Here is a 22,104-nt window from a genome sequence, read left to right on the forward strand (position 1 = left end):
GGTCCCATATGCCCCCATATGCCAAAGGTGGCAGGGGCAAACCCAGCCCTGGCCAAAAACGGCCAAAAAAACAGCTTTGGTTAAATGGTTTTTTTTTCATGAATCACCAGATGTTCTGTGAACTTTGGTTAAATTTTTATAATAAAAAATACAAGATTTCAAATATTTGGAGAAGTTAATTTATATCGCTTTGTGCTATGATTATTATAGAGGTTTATAGTTTCATATTTCATAATGAATACTTAAAAGTTTTCAAAAATTATATTTATGTTGAACATTCCTAATCTGAAAATTTAAAATCCAAAATACTCCAAAATTGGAAGTTTTTGGAGGGCTGACATGACACGACAAGTGAACACTTGAACCCCCATGACAGATTGCAGTCAAAATCTAGGCACACAATTACTTTCAGGTTATGTGTCTAAGGTGTATATGAAACATAAGTGAACTTTGTATTTAGACTTGAGTCCTATGCTCAGATAATCTCATGTATATGCAAATATTATAAAGTTTAAAAAAAATCTAACTCTAAACCACTTCTAATTCCAAGCATTTTTAATAAGGGCTACTCCACCTATGGTACTATTTAAGTTTCAATATTTCCTAGTATAACTCCTATGTAATACAAAAAGTTTCTATTTAGTACTTTCATAGTAAATACTTATATATTTAGAAAAGGTTTTATGGAAAGACTGAGGTGACTTTGACATCTAAAGACTCTGGGGATGGCTTGGTGCCCGTAGCACAGTGGTTATGGCACCAGCCACATACACTGAGGCTGGAGGGTTTGAATCCCCCGGGCCAGCTAAACAGCAATGACAACTGCAACAAAAAATAGCCAGGTGTTGTGACAGGAGCCTGTAGTCTCAGCTACTTAGGAGGCTGAGGCAAGAGAATCGCTTAAGCCCAAGAGTTCGAGGTTGCTATGAGCTGTGACACCACGACACTCTACCAAGGGCGACAATAAGATTCGGTCTCAAAAAAAAGACTATGGGGTTCCTTTTGTCTTGTGCTCTCCAAAAATTTTAAATTGACTGTACTTTCATTTTTTTAAGTGTCACTTTAATCTAAAACGTTACTTATATGAGTAAATATGTAAAACACTAGTATTCTTAAGCCATTTCGTGAAGCACGTAACCAGATGCATCAAGATTACCTTTTTTCAGTCTTTAAATAATATATAAATGTACTTCCTGATTTTTTACGCACATAAATTTAAGAAGGACCTGTCATATTATAGTATTTCAGATCGTTTTTGAGAGCAAAATTCAGTTCCATGTGTGGGGTTTTGTTTCTCCATCACTCTTGCCCAGTCCTTTACAGTCCAGCCACATTTCAGTTTAAAATTTTAGTTAACCTGCACAACACAGTAAATGATATCACATTGTTTTAAGTCACTATCAATACACCTGTCTCAGCAGTTCAACATTCCTTCAGTTGTGTATTTTAATTTCTGATCTGAGAAGCATTAAAGCAGGCTGGCTATTTTAAGTGCATCAAGTAGAATCTAACTCTTAAAAATAGCTCATCTAAAATTTTGTCTTCCTAGCTGGGCATAGTAGCTCTCACCTGTAATCCTGGTGCTCTAGGAGGCCTAGGTGGGAGGATCACTTGAGATCAGGAGTTCGAGACCAGCCTGAGCAAGAATGAGACCCTGTCTCTCCTAAAAATGGAAAAATTAGCCAGGTATGGTGGTGCACACCTGTAGTCCCAGCTATTCAGGAGGCTCAGGCAGGAAGATTGTTTGAGCTCTAGGAGTTTGAGGTTTCTGTGAGTTAGGCTGAGGCCATGACACTGCAGCCTGGACAACACAGCAAGATTCTTTCTCTCAAATAAACAGATTAATTAATTAAAATTTTTGTCTTCTTGGGCAGTGGTATCATCCTTCTCATGCAGTTCCAGCATGATGAGGCTAAGTAGTATGGTCCTGGGGAAAGTCCCAGAGCTCACAGCTTTCCTTCTGTCTGTTGCAGGTTGGCCAACAGTGAAAAGCAAGGTGTGCGGACACACGCAGTCTCTGTGTCAGGTAAGGGGCTGGAAGGAGCAAACCTAGCAGAGCAAGCTCTAGGGTAGGAAAGTCATAGACATATCTTTATTTTTATTATGATTGCTTTATTCTAGAGCAGCTTATAAAAATAAAGAACTCTGGCTACCTAAACGTATATAATTTTACCATCATTACATAGTTTAAAGTATAGCTCATACGTCTTTTTTTTTTTTTTTTAGATGAGGTAATGTATGAAATACCAGGTTACTTACCAGGTCACATATAATTCCAAATTATCTTTCAGTTTTCATGTCATGTTAATCATATCTAGAGTGAAAATTTTCACTTTTGAAGTTGTCATACAATTTATCTTTACAATTCACTAAAATTTAACAGAATATTCACTTTATATGTTTATTGATTTTTGATGTTTGAGAAATGTGGATCATTTCTAAATGGATTTTAGCTTTCACAATTAACATAAAATTGGTGTTTATTGCTTTTTAAAAATATAGTTAAGATAGTGGCATAATCATTATCTTAAGTGTTTGCTGGTGTTATGAGTGTGGTGGTCTTTCCTTGCTATGTTTTCAAAATATATATGCCTTTTTCCCTATTTAACAATGTGTAAAATAGAGGAAAGGCAGGCAAGAGAAAGCATCTTCCATGGACCTACATTGGTGTCTTAAAATACATCTACTGTATACATGTACACTTGAATGCTTGCAGACCCATATACACACATACGATCTCTTCTTAGATGTATATGGATATATATGTTATATTCCTAGAATAATGGTTTCCTTATAACTTTTGTGTCTAAAAAGAGACCCAGTTCCTGTTTAATTTAGTTTGAGTCTCTTTTTCCTGGAATTTGGTTTTGTACTTCTCCCTGGTTGATGATTGGATTCTTTGTATAGTATTATTCCAATGTAAAAATATAATTTCTTTCTTTGCTATACAGAGCATCCCATAAGCCCTTTCTCAAGAAATATTTGTGCTTGTATGGATACATTGGGTGGAGATACTCAGTGTAGAGCACCCATGAGGATAGTCGGTTTGTAGACAGATGGTGTGCTGCACTATCACAGTAGTGCAGCTGGAGAAGCCACCTCTCACTCCTCACAGTGGCTGGTCTTACCGGTCAGCTTCAGTTGCCAGCATGTTTCCTGGAGAATGGCCGGTCATCCTCATAAGCCTAATTCAAGACTTTGAGGGGTAGCCTTGTGTTTCCAGAAATGACATTGGCTGTTAAGTAGCTCTGTATCTGTGCTTGTTCAGTCCGTGCTGAGTACAGAGGTAGTTGGGGAGACAGAGGCCACAGCCATCGACCGCAGTCCTAGGAGTCCAGGTGAGAGATGAAACTCTCGGCGGCAGCAGGTGGTCTGCAGAATGTTGGGTAGCACAGATGAGATTTGAGATGGGCCCTCTGGTTCATCTTCTTGCCTGCCTATCAAGTAACTTATGGTTCATGTGCTCTCTCTCCAGTCACCTCAGGCTGGAAAGGTCCTGTTATATTAATGAGCACTGTTTCTGACATCTGTCTTTAGTTAATAAAGTAATGAAATAAAATAGTTTCCAACAAAACCCTCAAATCTTGTTCTGTCTATTTTGCTAACCTCTTTTAATCCATATTCTCTGTTCAGGTTTTATTTTTTTTTTTTTTATTTTTTTTTTTTTGTAGAGACAGAGTCTCACTTTTTCACCCTCGGTAGAGTGCAGCGGAGTCGCTCCAGCAACCTCCAACTCCTGGGCTTAGGCGATTCTTCTGCCTCAGCCTCCCAAGTAGCTGGGACTACAGCCGCCCGCCACAACGCCCGGCTATTTTTTGTTGCAGTTTGGCCGAGGCTGGGTTTGAACCCTCCACCCTCGGTATATGGGGCCGGCGCCTTACTCACTGAGCCACAGGCGCCTCCCACTGTTCAGGTTTTAAATGCCACAGTTTCTTTTAGTAACTGATCATCACCAGACCTCTGGATCGTACCTCTCCCTCTATGTTCTCACTGTTTTCATCCTATTTCAGAAGCCTATTAAGGAGAAAATTAGCTGACATTTAATGAGCACTTTAGTAGATTCCGTGTTCCAGGTTCTGACTTAGATTCTTTGCTCTTTTACATGGGTTAACTCATACAATAAACCTTTGAGATAATTTCTATTTTTGTACATATTAGAAGACAAAAGCCTAGAGAGGCTAACTAAATTGCCCAAGATAACACAGCTATAAGCTGGAGTCATTGTTTCAGCTGTCTGGTTTCAACTTCCAATTTAATTACGATTCTTCCCACGTTGTGTCTTTCTAGGTATCCTTTCACCGAGAGTTTGTACATTCTCTGCTCTTCATATGCTCCTCTCTTTATTAATTCTTTGATTGCCACCTTGTCAACTGAAATACGCAATTCTCTGGTCGGAAACTCTCAGTGTTAGTCCATCCATCAGACAAAGTTGAGGCTTCTCGGCTCAGTCCTTTGAAGCCTTCTGTTATCTGCCTGCAGCCCCCCTTTCAATTCCTTTCTCACTTCCTTGTTTACATCATTTTTCAGCCAAATAAAGTTGAAGATTTTGCCCCCTCAACCTTTTTATCTCTGTAGTTTTGCTCCAGTTATTCCATCAGCCTTGTTCTTTTCTGTCACTTTGTATGACAGTCTTTTCATTCTTCAGAGTTAGTAATACCTTGACAGGTGAACATCATTTTAGGATAGATAGGTCTGGGCACAAAGGAATGATCAGTATCCAGTAGCTATTTAATGATGTCCTACTGAATATTGAGAGTCCTGTTGGTCCTCAGTCTTTCTATCGACTGCTTCCCTAGGGGGGATCAGACTATCAGTGCATTATTCTGTCTGCCACAAATATTATAAAACATAACATCTACCCAGCCTAGCCAGCCAGGAGCCTGCACATTACATTTAGCCCAAAAGCTGACGATTGACATTCTAAGACTCTTTGTTAAGCTCACACCTTGAAAACCAATACTATTACTAAATCCCAAGGTTATTTCTCTATCTGGAAACACTATACCACGGGATGTGGAACTGGCATTCCAAGGTAGAGGGCCCAGGTCCCCCATGAGATTCTCTGTCTGCATCCCTGCTCCACATATTCTGTCTTTAGGTTAGTGGAATAAGGATGCAGTTGGAGTTGAAGCCCAGGCCTGCCAAACAACAATGACGGCTGCAGCAACAACTGACAGCCACAATTATTTGTTTTTCTGTCATACTTTTCCTCATTTGAACCCTAGCAAGCCCTATAAGATTAATATTATTCCAGTTACACATTTCTTATTTTTCATTAATCCATTCAACAAATACTTTGTGAATGCCTGCTGTGTGCCAAGCTCTGTTCTAGATGCTAAGATCTAAAAGTGAACAAAACCAGGTCCCTCCCTTTGTGGAGTTTACCTTCTGGTGGAGGAGTCAGACCGTAGACAGACAATTAAAATACAGCAGGCAGGCTTGGCACCTGTGGCTCAAACTGCTAAGGTGCTGGCAGGTTCAGATCCAGCCCGGGCCTGCCAGACAACAACGATGGCTGCAACAACAACAACAAAAGTAGCTGGGAATTGTGGCGGGTGCCTGTAGTCCCAGCTACTTGGGAGGCGGAGGCAGGAGACTCGGTTGAGCCCAGGAGTTGGAGGTTGCTGCGAGCTGTGATTCCACAGCCCTCTACCCAGGAGGACAGCTTGAGGCTCTGTCTCCCCCTCCCCCCAAAAGCAGGCAAATTTGAGAGCAACTGTCCAGCTATTGAAAATTGTGTTATGTTTGGCTTTAAGTCTGCATAAATGCATATATGGTGGAATCGTAAAGCCCTCCATAAATGTTAAGTATTATTCCTACAGAAACCTTGCAAGATATTTATTATCCCTTGATTTCGCAGATGTGAAGAAATAAATTCAGAAAAATAAACTTGCTTGGTGTCACATGGCTGACGATGATGGAGCTAGGATTATAACTCAGCCATTATCCTTCAGACTCTATTGCCTTCCAATAGCAGTTCAAGGGCGTTTACGCCAAGTATGGATAAAGTAGCACTTGGAAAGATGGAGTCTCGTAGAATTTGTCTGACTTTCCCATTTTCATTTACAACCAAAGAGTTCATACCTGCTCGCCAAGTCTGGATTCTCTGTCACCACATCATAAATGTCTTCCCTTACTACTCTTAAGAAGAGCTGGACTCTTCTTCCTCAGAGTTCTGCAGAGCACTGTACACTACTCCACTGTGGATAATCTTCACATGAGTAGACCATGAGCCTGTTGTATGCAAGATGTGTTGTATTTATCTGTTCATTGTCTGGGACATAAGTGCTGAGTAATTGTTTTGAATTAATCAGTGAGTACCCGAGCTAGGTATGCGGGTGTGCTGGAGGAGTGCATTCCAGGTAGTGGGGACAGAAAACAGAAAGGCAGAAGTATCCAGAGCTATCAGTGACACTGAGAGTCCCTGGAGCCCTCAGATGATGCCCTGTGAGCGTGTCACTCGGAGTTGTTTTAGACTTTTCTAGGAGGTGTTGAGGAGGGAGTAGACGGATGGCCAGTAGGAAGAGTGAGGTATAGGACAGTTTGCAGATTTTCATGGATCTCTGGTTGGCAAGTAAAGCAATATCCTCACATCTCAGAGAGGATGTGCCAGTCACTCATTCATATTTCATTGCAAAGTAGAGGTGGATATTAGGTTGTCTTCAGTAAGATCACACTGAAACTTGGTGTTGGAGATAAGGACGGATTATCTTTGGAATTCAGACAAAGTTTACTGTATAAATAAGAGTCAGATTCACAGATTTACAAAAATAACAAAAGTATATTTCCTTGGACATACTATTCTGAGGGCCTAAAGAATTCTTTCTCAAAGCCTAATTAACAAGTTTTTAGGAAGCTTGCGCTTATTCTAGAGCTCAGGTTAGAACTTAGAACACATCCAAGAGACCTGTGTTGGGTTTGTCATAAGATCTCCAAGTCACGGTACAGAGCAGGGAATGAAGCCTGTGGGACACAGAGCCACGTGAGCGAAGATTTTGTGGGTTAATGTTACTTAGGAGTACAGGTATTTCCAAATCAGTGAGTAAAGCTGAATTTTAAATGTGTTGAAGACATAAGGGCTGGTTTTTTGTTTGTTGTTGTTATTAGATTGGCTTTGGATTTTGGGTTTTATTTCATTTTGTTTGTTTTCTTTAAATAATAAGCCCTTAACCCATAACAGTAAAGCCAGTGCACTGTGTGTGGCTCTTACCAAGTATCTGGGTTGTATGGAGTGGACAGGAGCGTCTGCTCTGGCTTTTCTTATTTCCGTCTGTGTCATGAAAGCCACCACAATGACCTTTTTCTCCTATCGATAGATAATGTTTGATTAGTCTGTTCCAAGATCTTTGTGCAAAAAGATAATTGTACCACTTTGTAATACTTTTTCAGTATACATTGCAATTTTTTTAAATATTAAATTTATAACAGATTATTTTTGTTGTTTACCATGCATTATAATTTCCCTTATACTACCTATAAAATTGCTTTTAGATTTTTCAAGTTATTCTAAACTTTATGAAAACATTTAACAAAATAAGTTATTTTTATTAAGCTGCTTCATTACAAATTCTTAAAACTCATTTATAGATGCAAAATGGTTTGTAAGCTGTAAAATATGTCTCTAATACACGGCATCTTTTGTCCTGTGCACTGTGACACAGTAGGTCTGTTTTTCATGCTGTGTCACTGCTTTGTGAATACAAGTAGTTATTCACATACAAATGAGGCTCAGACATTGTACATGGCAATTCCATATGCATTATATTGTTTAAACCCAGTTACATTTCCACTTTACAGATAAGGATACTAAGACTCCTAGAGATGAAATGGTTTGACCTGGTTCACATAGCTAGTGAGGAATAAAGAACCTGATGGAATCCGATCTTGGACTCCAAGATTCATTCTCTTTACATTAGACATATTGACTCATTTCCAAAAGCTAGATGATGTGTGGAAGGGAGTAACACTCTGGAAGAGTTTGAGTGTGATTTCATTTATAATTTTTCCCATTTATCAGGAATAACCTAGTACTGACTCACTTCTGATTCTTCCATCAAAACTCAGAAGTCTTCCTGGCATTCAAGTTTAGAGTTTCTTACATCTGGTTTTACACACTGAAAGGCTTAAACAAAAGCAGTGGGCCCAGAAGTGAGGCAGCAAAGATGTTCAGGCCAGGTTTATTGAAAGGGGAGGGTGACCCTGTGGGCAGTGCAAAGATGGTGTCTGTGCCAAGGGCAGTCGGGGGAGGGGCAAATCCCACAGCGTGATTAAGGGCTTTTGGCATGAACTAGTGGAGTGATGAGACTAGCCTGATCCTTGTGTGTCTTTAGGAGCGGAGGAGGAGGAGGAGGAAGGGAACAGGTTGGTTTGGCTGAGTTAGGCTGCCCAGCACATGCTAGTTTTGATACTGATAATGCTGTGGTTTCCAAGGCAGGCTATATGTACTGCTGAAAGCTACATTTAAATGCCAGCTTTTAGAAACTTTAAAACAACAACAAAAAAAAAGTCCAGTGTGTTGGCTCACACCTATAATCCTAACACTGTGGGTTTTTTTGTTTTTTTTTTTTTGGTAGAGACAGTCTCACTATACTGCCCTTGGTAGAGAGCTGTGGCATCACAGCTCACGGCAACCTCCAACCCTTGGGCTTAAGAGATTCTCTTGCCTCAATCTCCCAAGTAGCTGGGACTACAGGTGCCCACCACAATGCCCAGCTGTTTTTTTGTTGCAGTTTGGCTGGGGCCAGGTTTGAACCTGCCACCGTTGGCATATGGGGCCAGTGCCCTACCCCCTGAGCCACAGGCACCACCCAAGAAGTTCATTTTTGTAAAGTGTACACTTTGTGACATAATGGGATTGGATCAATGCTATTGTTCTTCTTTAGTTGGAAGACTTGTTGGAACACAAAAAAACTCAAATTCTGCTCGTTGCCTGTAGCTTAGTGGTTAGGGCACCAGCCGTATACCCTGAGGCTGGCGGGTTCGAACCTGGCCTGGGCCTGCTAAACAACAATGACAACTACAACAACAACAACAAAAAATAGCCAGGCATTGTGGCGGACACCGGTCGTCCCAACTAGCTGAAGCAAGAGAATCACTTAAGCCCAAGAGTTTGAGGTTGCTGTGAGCTGTGATGCTACGGCACTCTTACTGAATGCAACATAGTGAGACTCTGTCTTAAAAAAAACAAACCTGGCTCGGCGCCTATAGCTCAACCGGCTAAGGCCCCAGCCACGTACACCTAAGGTGGCGGGTTCGAATCCCCAGCCCGGACCCGCCAAACAACAATGATGGCTGCAACCAAAAAATAGCCGGGCGTTGTGGCGGGCGCCTGTGGTCCCAGCTACTTGGGAGGCAGAGGCAAGAGACTCGCTTGAGCCCAGGAGTTGGAGGTTGCTGTGAGCTGTAATGCCATGGCACTCTACCCACGGGGAAAGCTTGAGGCTCTGTCTGAGAGCTGAAAAATAAATTAAAAAAAAAAAAAAAAAAAAAAACAAACCTGAAACTCTGTTAAATCAGAGGTTTATTCTGAGGCAAATATATGTGACTGGCCTGGGAGCACATAGTCTGGAGAGGTCCTGATAAAACGTGCCCAGGGTAGTGTGGTTACATGCGTCGGGGAGATGGGAATACACAGTGTAAGACCTAAGTCAGTACATGTGGCTCCTACATTGGGTTAGCCTGAAAAGACATCCCAAAGTGGGGGATTCAGGTTATAGGTTGGATTGGTGGGGTTTAAAGATTCTTTGATTTATAATTGGATAAAGAAGTGAACCTTTTTTGTAAAGTCTTGGAATGTTTTACAATAAGGATATCTGTTAATCAGTGAGAAGTCACCTGAAACTCAAGTGATCTGTTAAGTAAATTGATAGCTTCCAGGTGTGGTTTAAATTCTGTAGCAGTGTTTTTCAACTTTTTTAATCTCACAGCACAATTGAACCTATAGGTAAACTTCCAGAACAAGCTTATGTTGACCAAAAAAAAAAAAAAGAGAGAGAGAGGAAAAAAGGAATATATTTACTGCGCTTTTAACTTCTTTCAAAAATAAATAATAATCTTTAAAAATGTTCAGGGCACATGGGTTGAAAATCATTATCCTATAGCCTTAGACCTATTAATGATTTAGCATCTCATTAGTACAAAAGAAATCTCCAGAAAGATGAGGGTTTCCTGGGGTCCAGTCTGTTAGGGGACTTAGTTATTTTAGTTTACATTCTAAAGACATGTTTTTTCTTCATCAGCTGTTCAGCACCCTAGGGAACAGTTCCTGCTGGAAGGACAGGAAACTGCCCTTTTCCCCCTTTATTTATCAGTTTTAAAATAATGAGTTTTACCTCACTAGCCAGATGTTGTTCTTTGACATTTTCATTTTTAAACATCAATGTAAATTTGTGGATTTAAAACATTGTTGGGAGATGGGGTATAGTGGCTCACCCCTGTAATCCCAGCACCCTGGGAAGCTGAGGTAGATGGATTGCTTGAGCTCAGGAGTTAGGAGACCAGCCTGGGTAAGAGCAAGACCCTGTCTCTACTAAAAGTAGAAAAATCAGCTAGTTTTTGTGGCAGGCTACTCAGGAGGCTGAGGCAAGAGGATTTCCTGAGCCCAAGAAACTGAAGTTACTATGAGGTATGATGATGCCATGGCACTCTATCTATCTACCCAGGACATCAGAGTAAGACTCTACCTCAATAAATAAATAAATAAATAAATAAATAAATAAAAATTGTTGGAATGAGAGGTTCCCCTGTGACCACCCCAGGTTGAATGATTTCTAGAAAGACCATTTTCCTGGCTAAGATAGTGGCTTGTCCCTGTAATCCCAGCACTCTGAGAGGCCAAGGCGGGAGGATTCCTTGAGCTCAGGAGTTCAAGACCAGCCTGGGCAAGAGCCAGACCCCATCTCTACTAAAAATTGAAATAATTAGCCAAGTATTGTGGTGAGTACCTGTAGTCCCAGCTACTCGGGAGGCTGAGAAGCAGGAGGATCACTTGAACCTAGGAGTTAAAGGTTGCTGTGAGCCAGGCTGACATCATGGTCTTGTAGCCTCTGCAACAGAGTGAGACTCTATGGCAGAAACTACGAAAGAGAGAAAGGAAGGAAAGGAAAAGGTGAGGCCTTTTCCTGGAGTACAGAGCTCGGGTAGCATTCAGCATTATCAGCACCAAACTCCAGCACCTGAGGAGAGGTGTGGTCAAAGGAGAGTACTCATCCTCTGGACATATCTTATTGTTCTCATTCATATTTATTCTTCCAGAAGCCCCAAACTCTCACATTAGTCCCATACTTTTTTGCACAACCCCTTTGCTATTTTCATCTCTTATTCATATTAGCTTCTAAAACTCTTTACTTGTGTCTTCTGGGCCTCCTGTAAGTCCACACAGCCTTTTTGAACCTTCTCATCACTTTCCTGTAACCAAAACCGGCTCTTACTGTGAGGGCACTGGTGCCCATGTAACCTTGCTAGTGATGACCGACAGCCAACAGCCACTGGCACCATTAAGAATGGAAATGAAGTCTTCCCTGCTTGCCTCTTCCAGATGATTCTCCCTCAGAAGCACCAGCTTTGAATCTCATGATTCAGAGTGAGGCTTTCCTGTGTTTCTCAAATTTCTGAACACCCAGCTCACTGTCCCCTCTGCTATGTCTTCCCACCTAGTTTAGGAGGGTTTTGGTATTTGTTACAGTGACTCTTCCAGTGGCCCTGCCCTCCACTTCTGACGTCCACTCACTCCCATGATGCCCCCACCTCATCTGCAGCTGTTAACTCTGCTATTTCAATTTTAAGAAAACCCTTCCTGGGTGGCGCCTGTGGCTCAGTGAGTAGGGCACTGGCCCCATATACCGAGGGTGGTAGGTTTGAACCTGGCCCCAGCCAAACTGCAACAAAAAATATCCGGGCGTTGTGGTGGGCACCTGTAGTCCCAGATACTCGGGAGGCTGAGGCAAGAGAATTGCCTAAGCCCAAGAGCTGGAGGTTGCTGTGAGCTGTGATGCTACCGCACTCTTCTGAGGGCAACAAAATGAGGCTTTGTCCCTAATTTAAAAAAAAAATAAAAATCCTTTGTCCTAAGTTGCAAGATATGGATTTTGTATTATTAAGCCTTTTGTCTCAAGGCTAATAGGACACTATTTATCCATCATTAACCCTCTTATCTCAGCAGCAAAGCATAGAGTACCCAACAGGGTCCCCACATTCCTAAGCCACTTGTTATCATCTTCTTCTTCTTTTTTTCTTTTTCTGTTTCTTTTTTTTTTTTTGAGACAGAGCCACAAGCTGTTATCCTAGGTAGAGAGCTGTGGCATCACAGCTCACAGCAACCTCCAACTCCTGGGTTCAAGCGATGCTCCTGCCTCCACGTCCCAAGTAGCTGGGACCACAGGCGCCTGCCACAACGCCTGGCTATTTTTTGGTTGCAGCCATCATTGTTGTTTGGTGGGCCCAGGCTGGATTCGAACCCACCACTCAGGTGTATGTGGCTGGCACCTTAGCCACTTGAGCCACAGGTGCTGAGCCACTACTTGTTATCTTTAGCCCACAGAAACCAGAGGACAGCTTTCACACAGAAACCAGAGGACAGGAACTAGGGGAAGATGGGCCAATGTGATTGTCTAACTAGTGAGATTATCAAGTAACTTTTACAGCTCCAAGTAGGGTGTTGAAGCTGGTTTTCCCCAGGCCATGGACCCTGTCACTCATCCACTTTCTTCTGTCACTGCTGTGTCTTCACTTGTTTCTGAATATGCGTAACACTCTGGTCAGTGGCTGCATCCCTCCAGCACACCCCACCTCAGCTGTTCCCTACACTTACTTTCTGTTACTCTGCAGAAGAATGCAGCCTGGTTAAATCCAGCTCTGTCTGCTTCACATCTGCCCTCCTGTAGCTGGACCTTAAAGCAAAACCACAGAGCAGTGCTGCGTTGAATCAAGTCTCACTTTGATTCCTGACCCCACTCTGCAGGGGGGCTTTCCTGTCTAATCTCCTTCCTAGCTGTCCCAAGCCTTCTGAAACCTCCAGCACCTTCTCCACTATCTTCATTGTGAGCTGATGACTTGCTTCCAATTTCACTAAGAAAATTTACAATAGAAGAGAGCTCCTGCCCCTACCTTGACCCACCTGCCAGCGTGTGTAGCTGTAAGCCCTACCTACCCTGGTCTGACAGTAGATGAACTGTCCCTGACTAACTGACTTCTCACCAATCCAGCTTCTGTCACTTTTTATTGATTCACGAATTCTCCCTGCTCCTCTATTATTAGGGTTTTTTTTTTTCTCTGCTAGATCTTTCTCATTAGCATATCACATACTGTGGTTCCTCCCCTTCAGAAACCTCCTTCTGATAAGATCTTGGCATGGTGGCTCACACCTGTAATCCCACCACTCTGGGAGGCCAACTGGATGGATTTCCTGGTGTAAAAATAGCCAGGCTTTTGGGAAGGCACCAGCTACTCAGGAGGCTGAGGCAAGAGAATCACTTGAACCCAACAGTTTGAGGTTGCTGTGAGCTATGATGCCACGGCACTCTACCAAGGGCAATAAAGTGAGACTGTCTCCAGAAAAAAAAAGAAAAGAAACTCCCTTGTGACCACACTTCCCCACCTGTCTGGTCCCTTACAGCACGCTTTCTTGGTGAGAGAGTGATTTCTGCCCGCTGCAGCTCCTACTTAGAGTTGCCTTTCTATTCTAGGATACTGTGCTCTTCCTACATCACCTCCATTGTCTCTTTCGTGCTTGAGTGTTACTAAATGAAGAGGGTCTGGCCACCTGTCACTGCCAGCCAAAGGCAGAGGCGAGGATTAGGTCACCAAGTTTTATTAGAAGACGACCAGTGATTCTGGAAACGGCAGCAAGTAGCCTCTCGAGTCTGTTCTGCCTCGCTATAATTTCAATAATTTTTATAATGAAATACAAGGAAACAAATTTAGAAAATTTTAACTTTATCTGACAGAAAAGCAACCTTCACTCTAACAATATAGTAATAAAATTAATGTTTACCCTGACAAAATATCTAAGAGAATCATCACATCGGGGTAACCTTTGCTCTAACAATACTTGTTGTCTATGTGTGACCACCTCCCCCAAAGTCTTCTGAGACAGACATCCTCACAATCATGGGAAACCTTCACTAGATAATCACGGAAGGTGTGTGAGGAAGGCTGAGCAGACTAGGTCAGCCGCCCTGCTTGAGCTCCGCTCCTCTCCCTCTTGTAGGCCATTTGTCTGGCTTCATCAACCTCAGGACTCAGTTCTCTGGCACTTCCTTCTAGCCACACTCACCCATCAGGGATCTCATTGCATTTTAGAACTCATTCATGCTGACAACTCTCAGATTGTTCTCTTAATTGCAGATTTATTCCCTGAACTCCAGACTCCTGCAGCACCTGTCTTCTTGCCATGTAGACTTGGACGTCTGATAAGTGTCTCCAAGTTACCATATTGGAAATGAACCCCTGATCTCCAGGCCAAGCTACTCCTCTCCCCACCCCCACTCACTAAGTGGCACTTCTTCCCTCCAATTGATCAGACCAGCCTTGGGGTTATTCTTGATGCTGTCCTCTGTTTTCTCCTCCCAAATCCAGTTCATTGGCAAATTCATATTGACTCAATCTTCCAAATTTATTGCCAGTGTCAACATAAAAGAAAAAACTGAGCAGAATACAAATGGAGAGTTTATTTGGGCCAGGTTGGAGGACTGCCATCGGGAACATTGATTAAAGCTGTCCTGAATGTGTGTTCTGATTAGCAACTCTTACAAGTGGTTTTTACTTAATTGTGTCTTTTTTCTTTCATACTAGAACCTAAGCTTGATAAATTAAGAGTTTGAGGGCCTATTTGGGTCACTGCTGTATGCCTAGTTCATGGTAGTGTTTAATAAATTGTCATCTTGAATAAAATAAAAGAAGGGCCCTAATACCTTTTATTTTCATTTTTATGATATGGGATAATCTTGGTATTACTCAGAATAAGTTGTACTTACATATTTTTATTCATATTTTAAGTCCAGCTCAGCTTAGAAATAAACATTGGAAAAATAAGAATAACAAACACTTGTGGAGAAATAAATACCAGGAGAATGGAAACAGGTGGTGTCTGTTCCTGGTGCCTGGAAATCTCGTGAAACCCTCTCTTCTGCTCTTTACTTGAGGTGGCTTCTGTTATTACTCCATTTTACTGTTAAGAAAACTGAGAAACAGAAGTTGGATAATGTTTTCAAGGTCAGAGTTTGTAGTGGAGCCAGTATTTAAATCCAGACTATCTGGCTCCAGAGCCCATGTCTCATGTGTTTATATTTCTCCATAATTTCGTACTTAAAGCATGGTTGTACAAATAGTAAAATGAAGTCTCATATATTCTTTACTCAAATTCACTGTTTATATTTTGACCCACTTGTTTTTTTCTTTCACTCTGTATATCTTTTGTTATTTTTTTGTTAGCTTTTTTCTTTCAAACCATGTGAAAACAAGTTGCCAACATCCTGCCCCTTATAAATATTTCAGTATGCCTTTCTTAAGACCAAGAACATCATCTCACATAGTCACAGTCTAATCATCAAAATCAGGAAATTTAATATTGAAGGGATGCTCTTATCCATAGTCTATATTCTTATTTCAACCCAATATCACACTGTATCCCTATTGCCTCTTGGGCCTCCCCTCTTTCTCCCCCATCCAGAATCCCATTCAGGGTGGTCACTTGTCTAGTCAGGCCAATCTTAACAGGCAGACCAGAGAGAGCTTTACTCAATGGCCGTCACACAGGAAGTACGGAAATTTATACGTGATAAAGTTGGCTTTTCAAATCAAGCAATGAAACGGAAATTGTCAGTAAATGTTGTTGGAATCAAAACATACTATTGATAAAATTTTCCTAAAGTGTACATTTCAGTTCTCATTCCTGCTCTTAATATGTTGATAGTGTCAATGAAATTGTTGCCATCATGATAGCCAAAGAACCACGACCCTTGTTCTTTCTGGGCCCACACTTGAGGTCTTGATCTCCCTGGTTATCCTGTGAGTTTGCTGTGAAGGATGACACGTCAGGGACTGCTGCATCTAAACGGACATCTCCCTTGCTTAGACTTGGCTTGGACACATGGCCGCTGTTGCCATTACTGTGCTGTATTGTAATTGTTGCTTGCTTGTTTTCTCACTGTGCTGTATGTATCAGCTGAGATGTATCTTGTCCACCCAGCCAGTGCCTAAAATAGAGTTGACTTTCAAATGGGTTTGGAGTGTGTGAAAGAGCAAACAAATGAATCAATGATGCTAGTAGAGGCTTTGCAACCCTTGATTCAAACCTCCTCATCACTAATTTGATATGAAGGTAATTTATTGAAGGTGTGCTCAAAGTCTGTGAGTCTGTGTCTTTGTTGATGATGAGCAGGAATTGCTCATAAAACTCTTTTTGCAGATCAAGATCTGCCAAGTTTTCTACAATTTTTTTTCTTTGTGGTTGAATGTTAAGTGTTTACAAGAATCTTGAATTCTTTGGTTTTGTTTCATTTTGTTGCCGTTTTGTCACTTGTAAAAATATGTGAACCTTCAACTGCCTGCCTTGGCAAAGCTGGGACAGTCTGGTTACATCTTGTCTGTGTATCTGTTACTAATCTTTGCTAAAACAGGAAACTACATTTTAAAATATTAGTATGTTTTTTTAAAAACTCAAAATTGTAGTAAGAAATAGGTGTGCCAGTAGCCAAATAAAACAATTTTGTCTTTGTTTTTATAGCTGTGCCTTAAAATGTAACAAAAATTGTCTTTTGTATTGAAATAATTTGTTTCTATTTCTCTCTTTCCTCTTCTTGCCTCTTTGTAAAGGAGTCAGTCACTGCCAACATAAAGTTAAGAAAGCTAGGCGCTTTCTTCCTTTGGTCTTCTGTTCCCATGAACCTTCTTCTGCGGGTATTGAACTCATATTTGCACAGGCTGTCCTATTAATCAAAGCATCCCCAGGAAACTAACTAGATGCTTATGGATTGTCCCATATAGATCATGGCTTTATGAATATTAGTGTGTGCGCTGTTCATTATTCAGAAGCAGTAATTGGGGGCAAGGTTTTGTGTCTGACAGTCTTTGGGCTACTGTCTTCAGTAGAATACTTTTTGTTTGCCTGTTTGTTGGATTTTAAATGCATGACAAGGCAAGAAATACCTTTTCAGTTTCATCTGTGTTGTCTGTTTTCCGTTGGGGGTTGGCAGAACCATGTTTTTTATATCATGGATTTCCTAATATAGCATGCAACTGAATGAAGGTGAATGGTCAGAGTGAACCCCAATTGTCTGTTTTTCATGCCTTGGGAATAGATATATAGGGATGCTGCATAGGAAAGGCAACTATGCCATTTGGAAAGTTTTCTAGGAGAGCAAAAAATTTATAATAATTGGAATAATAATTTCCCAAGACTGCTTGGAACAAAATTTGTTCTTCTATTGGGAATCCTAATTGTCAGCAGAGCTTCAAGTCCTGCTATAAACTCCCCGTAGTTTGTAGTAGCGGCCCAGGCCTCTACCCATCAGGTAGCAGTTAAGTTCCACTAGCGCCTTGTAATAGGCATACTGAGGACTTATGTCCTGGATTATCATTTAACATACACATTACTGACTAGCTTGTTTGCATTTTTATCTAAGGGGACACAAATTTCTCTTTGAGGGAGGTAGAAACTTTTTAATATTTAATTTTGTGAGAGATAATCAAATTAATTTTGTTTAATGTGTTAGAAGCCAGTTAGCTCTACAGTACTGCTGTATGACTTTGTGTAAATGTGTTGACAGCTTAAAACTTGTTATAATGCCCTCAAATTCAAGTAAACATAGTCTTTCTTTGATCTTTTAAATTAGATGTTGGGGGTAATGCTTTAACTTTTCTTACACTTTGGTTTACTCATCATTTTAATAGTGTGTTTTCCTCTCTCTCCCCTCTTCTCCTTCCTCTCTCTCCTTCCCTCCGTTCCCTGTTCCTCTTTCTTTGCATGCCACCTGGATCTGCAGATGAAATTAGTGGGGACGGTAATATTTATTTTTGAATTTGTGTTACTCTATGAGATAATTATTTATGGAAATATAGTTCAGCTTTTAATGAAAGGCAAAATATGGTTTTTATCCAACAGACCAAAGTACAGGATGGTGTGAAAAATAATCTCTTAAAAATTGTTTAGGGTTTTAACATGGAAAAGATAACTATCAATTTCTTTATCACCTCCAAGTGGTTAGTTTGACTTGCATGTATTCAGTAAATTTTCTAGATTTCATTATTTATACTTTACAATTCAAGAAAATTACTAAAATGGTCATTTAGCAAAATTAGTCATCTGTCAAAGCTGTAGATGACAGCAATCCACACGCTGTATTTCCCAAGTGTGGTGGGTGTGTATATATGTCTGTAATAATCCTTAGTTAGGATGTGAAAAGGGAAGAAGAATCAAAAAGTTTGCCAACTCCTGGTCTAGGTTATGTAGCTGGCTGGTTAACATTAAAGAACAAAGTGGACTTTTCTCGGCTCCTAGAAAAGAACCCTTTCTACTGCTTCTTGATGCCTCCAGAGGTAATGGCACGTCTGGGCCATGCAAGTCGGATAAGAAACTGAACTTGATTAGTCCGATGAATGGCCTGAATGATCTAGTCACTGTAAGGGGTCGGTGTATGGGATCCATGACTCTCCAGACTAACTAACCCCAATGTCTGGGCCCATTACTCTAGAGGAGCAACAGAGTAGCCAGTCAAGGGAACACGTTGTTGGAATTGCTAGTCTCTAAGCCAGTGCAGTGATGCTGCCGGGGGAGAAGGTGCAGGAGCAGAATCCACTTTACTCTACCTCTGACATAGGGGAGGCAGCAAGTTTTCATCTCCTGAGAAGCTTTTGAGTTGAAATTCAGGCTTTTGTGCAGTTCCTTTTATCTAAAAACCAAGTGGCGGTATCCCTTCTCCACTGGCTCCCTCCCCCGTGGCAGGGCAGGGCACTCATGCACGTTGATGTTTTTCAAGAGTGACTTCACTGTGTCCCTTTTTATCTTGCTTTGAAATGAGGACTTAGTAACTTTTCTTTCTTATTTTCTGAGCTGTTAGCATCCATCTTTTTAATATGGCTTTCTGTGTTTTCAGTTTTACTGCATTTTGTGATATCCAGTCATTCAAGTTACAGTGTCATCAAAAGCCTAGGGTATCTGGGCTCATAAATAAAAGCCTTGGTAAACTTTGTGAAAAATAATGAAAGATGAAGCATAGTACTTCAGAGCCCGTACTCTGTACTGGTTTGCTGTAGTGGATCCCAGCCTGCTATTCACTGAGAAAGTGAACGTGACTTTGTAAGAGTGTCAGATTTGGTAACCTATTATTAAATGATGAGACTGCAAATCTAACGTCCTTTATTTGTACGCAGGTCTTTAAACCTGTTTGCTTTTTTCGTTTCCTTCTATGTTAACATTATATGGGGGTCCAAGGTAGTTTTAGGCTAGACTCCATTTTTCAGGACCCTTGAATATGTAAAAACATGTCACATCAGTGTCATACTGTTCCACAATCTTAAAAGCCAGGAAAGAGAAACAAAATACCTCCAATAGTTGACTATCTCCTTATATTGATCACTTCCTTAAGTTGACCAGCTTTCCTGGAACTAGACCCTCCCCACGTGTACGGATTGTGCAGTCACCTAGTTCCTTGTGTTGACCACCTCCATTATGTTGACCAGCTTGTTATAGACCCTTGGGTGGTCAACTTACAGAGGTGCTGTTGTATAACCAAATCAATATCGAGAATTCTTAGAGAAATATGCCAAGTGTCACCAATTGAAAACTACAGACTTGTACAGATCCGGGTACCTTCAACAATGTTGATTCTGCTTGGTAAACTTGCTGTTCACATTGCAACACAGTACACAGATCATCCCAAATATCATTGTAAATAATTCCCAGACAGTTTTGATACATCCTCAGAGGTTTTCTATAGAATTCACAGAGCTTCATAAAAAATGCTTTTGATTGTGTGTATTAATTGAGATGTATGCAACATGATTTTTTTCCAATCACGGTTGGTTATGTGCTAGTCTGATAAAAATTAGCCAATTCATTTTTACTTCAGAATTATTTCAGAGTTTAGTTTCTACCGAGAATTTTATAAAATGAGACTATAAAATGCTCCAGGGGGCATTATAGTCAGACTGAGAAGACCAGTTTAGAGTATCAGCACACAGGAATCCCAAGCCCTCGGCTACCAGGTCCTTTTCAGAGAGCACCCAGAGAAAGCAAAATAACAATAGAAAGAGCTTCCCTCCCTCCCTTATTCCTTGATCATCTGTTACATGTAGGGCCACGTCTTAACTTCATATGTGTTGCCTATAATCTTCATACCAGTCACGCAAGGTTGATGTTCTCATTTCCCACAAGGGTGCAGCAGAAGCATAGCCCAGTGAGGTGACTTTCCTCAGGTCAGCCACGTTACCTCAGATGTGTGATACGTGCCTCATCTTATGCATTGCAGCTGTGTTATTCACTGTGCTGCCTCACACAGGTTACTGAGTAAGTCTGCCTCAGTTTCCTGCAGGTGTACAGTATATTGTCACAGTGCCTTTGTTCTTGTTGTTTGGCAGTACTTCTCAAGGACCTAGTGGTCAACAAGATATGGGCAGATTCTGCTCCAGTGGATGCCCCTTTCTGGAGAGGTGCACAGACAGTTAACAAGGAAACAAAGTAAAGTCAGGGAGTTATAAAGGTAATGGGGAAGATAGGTCAGGGTGATGGGATGGGGGCAAAGTAGCTTGGGGCAAGGCCTCTGAATAGCTAATACTTTGGCTAAAACCAGAATTGACTCTGAGCCAACATGAGCTTTTTAACAAGGTAAGCCTTATTAGGTGGCAGTCACTGCTTGTGCTATCATCATCAGTTTTTTGTCTGTCTTCATTCAGGCAGTACATACTTCTCACCCAAGAGACTTGGGCTTCTGGAGAGGCTCACAGTGGTCTTTGCAGCCATATGAAGCTCTAGTGTTGACAAGTCTGGATCATCTACTTAATAACACTGAGAGCCGAGTGCAGAGTTACGGAAACTTGAGCAGCGTGGGTACCAGGGCAGGCGAGGGGGCTGTCTCTCCCAGAATCCAGCTGCAGCAGGGCCAGCCCTGTGCTTTACCTATGAAGGCATGCATGTTCCATGAAAGGTGGAAGGGCACTGGGGATGCAGCCTTCATTGCATTAGTTCCCTTTCCAGAGTATCATAAAGTTGAGCCTGTTAGAGGAATAAAAAGAGTAAGTGATTAGCAGATGCCTGTCAGTGTTATTTCTGTTGCTTCCCTTGTCTTGACTGTTGGAACAGAGCCCTCCCCCACTCAGTCCTTTTGTTAGAAGTGCTTTTGCAGCTCCCTTCTAGCTCAGATGTTCTTCCCCAGAGTCTTTGGTCTTACACAAAAACAACTGTAGGCCTGTGGGACACAGCTTGCTGTGTTCTTAGTATTCGCCAAGTAAGAACAGGATAAGAGGGAGAAATACAGAAATAAAATAATGTAAAGTTTGGGGTAAAGTAAGTTTTTTTGTAATCCTGCAAGTATTATTATTTACAGACATGTAAGAGTAATGGAGAGCTAGGTACAGTGGCATATGCATTTAGTCCCAGCTACTTGGGAGGCTAAGGTAGGAAGACCACTTGTACCTAGGAGTTTGAGTCAAGCCTGGACAGCATAGCAAGACCCCATCCTTCTTTTAAAGAGAAAAAATAAATAAATAATATAGACTATCTACCTATTGCATAGGATTTAGGAATAATTTATGTATGATAAATGTCTTAAGGAGAATTGTTTGGTGTTACATTTTGCCAGTCAGACTTTTTTTCTTCCCTTCATCACTTTTAGTGGTGATTACAAGTTAAGAAGTAAATTGTGCCCAAGTGCAATGGCTCACAATTGTAATCCTAACACTTTAGGAGGCCAGGGTTGAAGGAACAATTGAGCCCAGGAGTTAGAGACCAGCCTGAATACCATAGGGAGACCCTGTCTCTAAAAATAAAATAAAATAAAAAAATTTAAAAAATTAGCCAGACCTAGTGGTGCCAGCTACTCCAGAGGCTAAGGCAAAAGGATCACTTGAACCCAGGAGTTTGAGGTTGCTGTGAGCTACACTGATGCCACA

At 41.3% G+C, this 22,104-nt stretch overlaps 1 protein-coding gene across 8 annotated transcripts in view; it reads left to right on the forward strand.

Annotated features, from left to right (window-relative positions):
* The window catches only part of PTK2 (protein tyrosine kinase 2), a 325,228-nt gene that overhangs the window by 191,101 nt on the left and 112,023 nt on the right, over positions 1–22,104 (forward strand). For all 8 annotated transcript variants that reach the window (XM_023514953.1, XM_023514950.1, XM_012807025.2 and 5 more), the window contains one exon: positions 1,974–2,026. In XM_023514953.1, coding sequence (XP_023370721.1) covers positions 1,974–2,026 — 53 coding nt within the window. The remainder of the gene's footprint in view (positions 1–1,973; positions 2,027–22,104) is intronic.

The sequence above is a fragment of the Otolemur garnettii genome, unplaced genomic scaffold (assembly GCF_000181295.1).
Source record: "Otolemur garnettii isolate 467f Iridium unplaced genomic scaffold, OtoGar3 scaffold00062, whole genome shotgun sequence".
Taxonomy (NCBI): domain Eukaryota; kingdom Metazoa; phylum Chordata; class Mammalia; order Primates; family Galagidae; genus Otolemur; species Otolemur garnettii.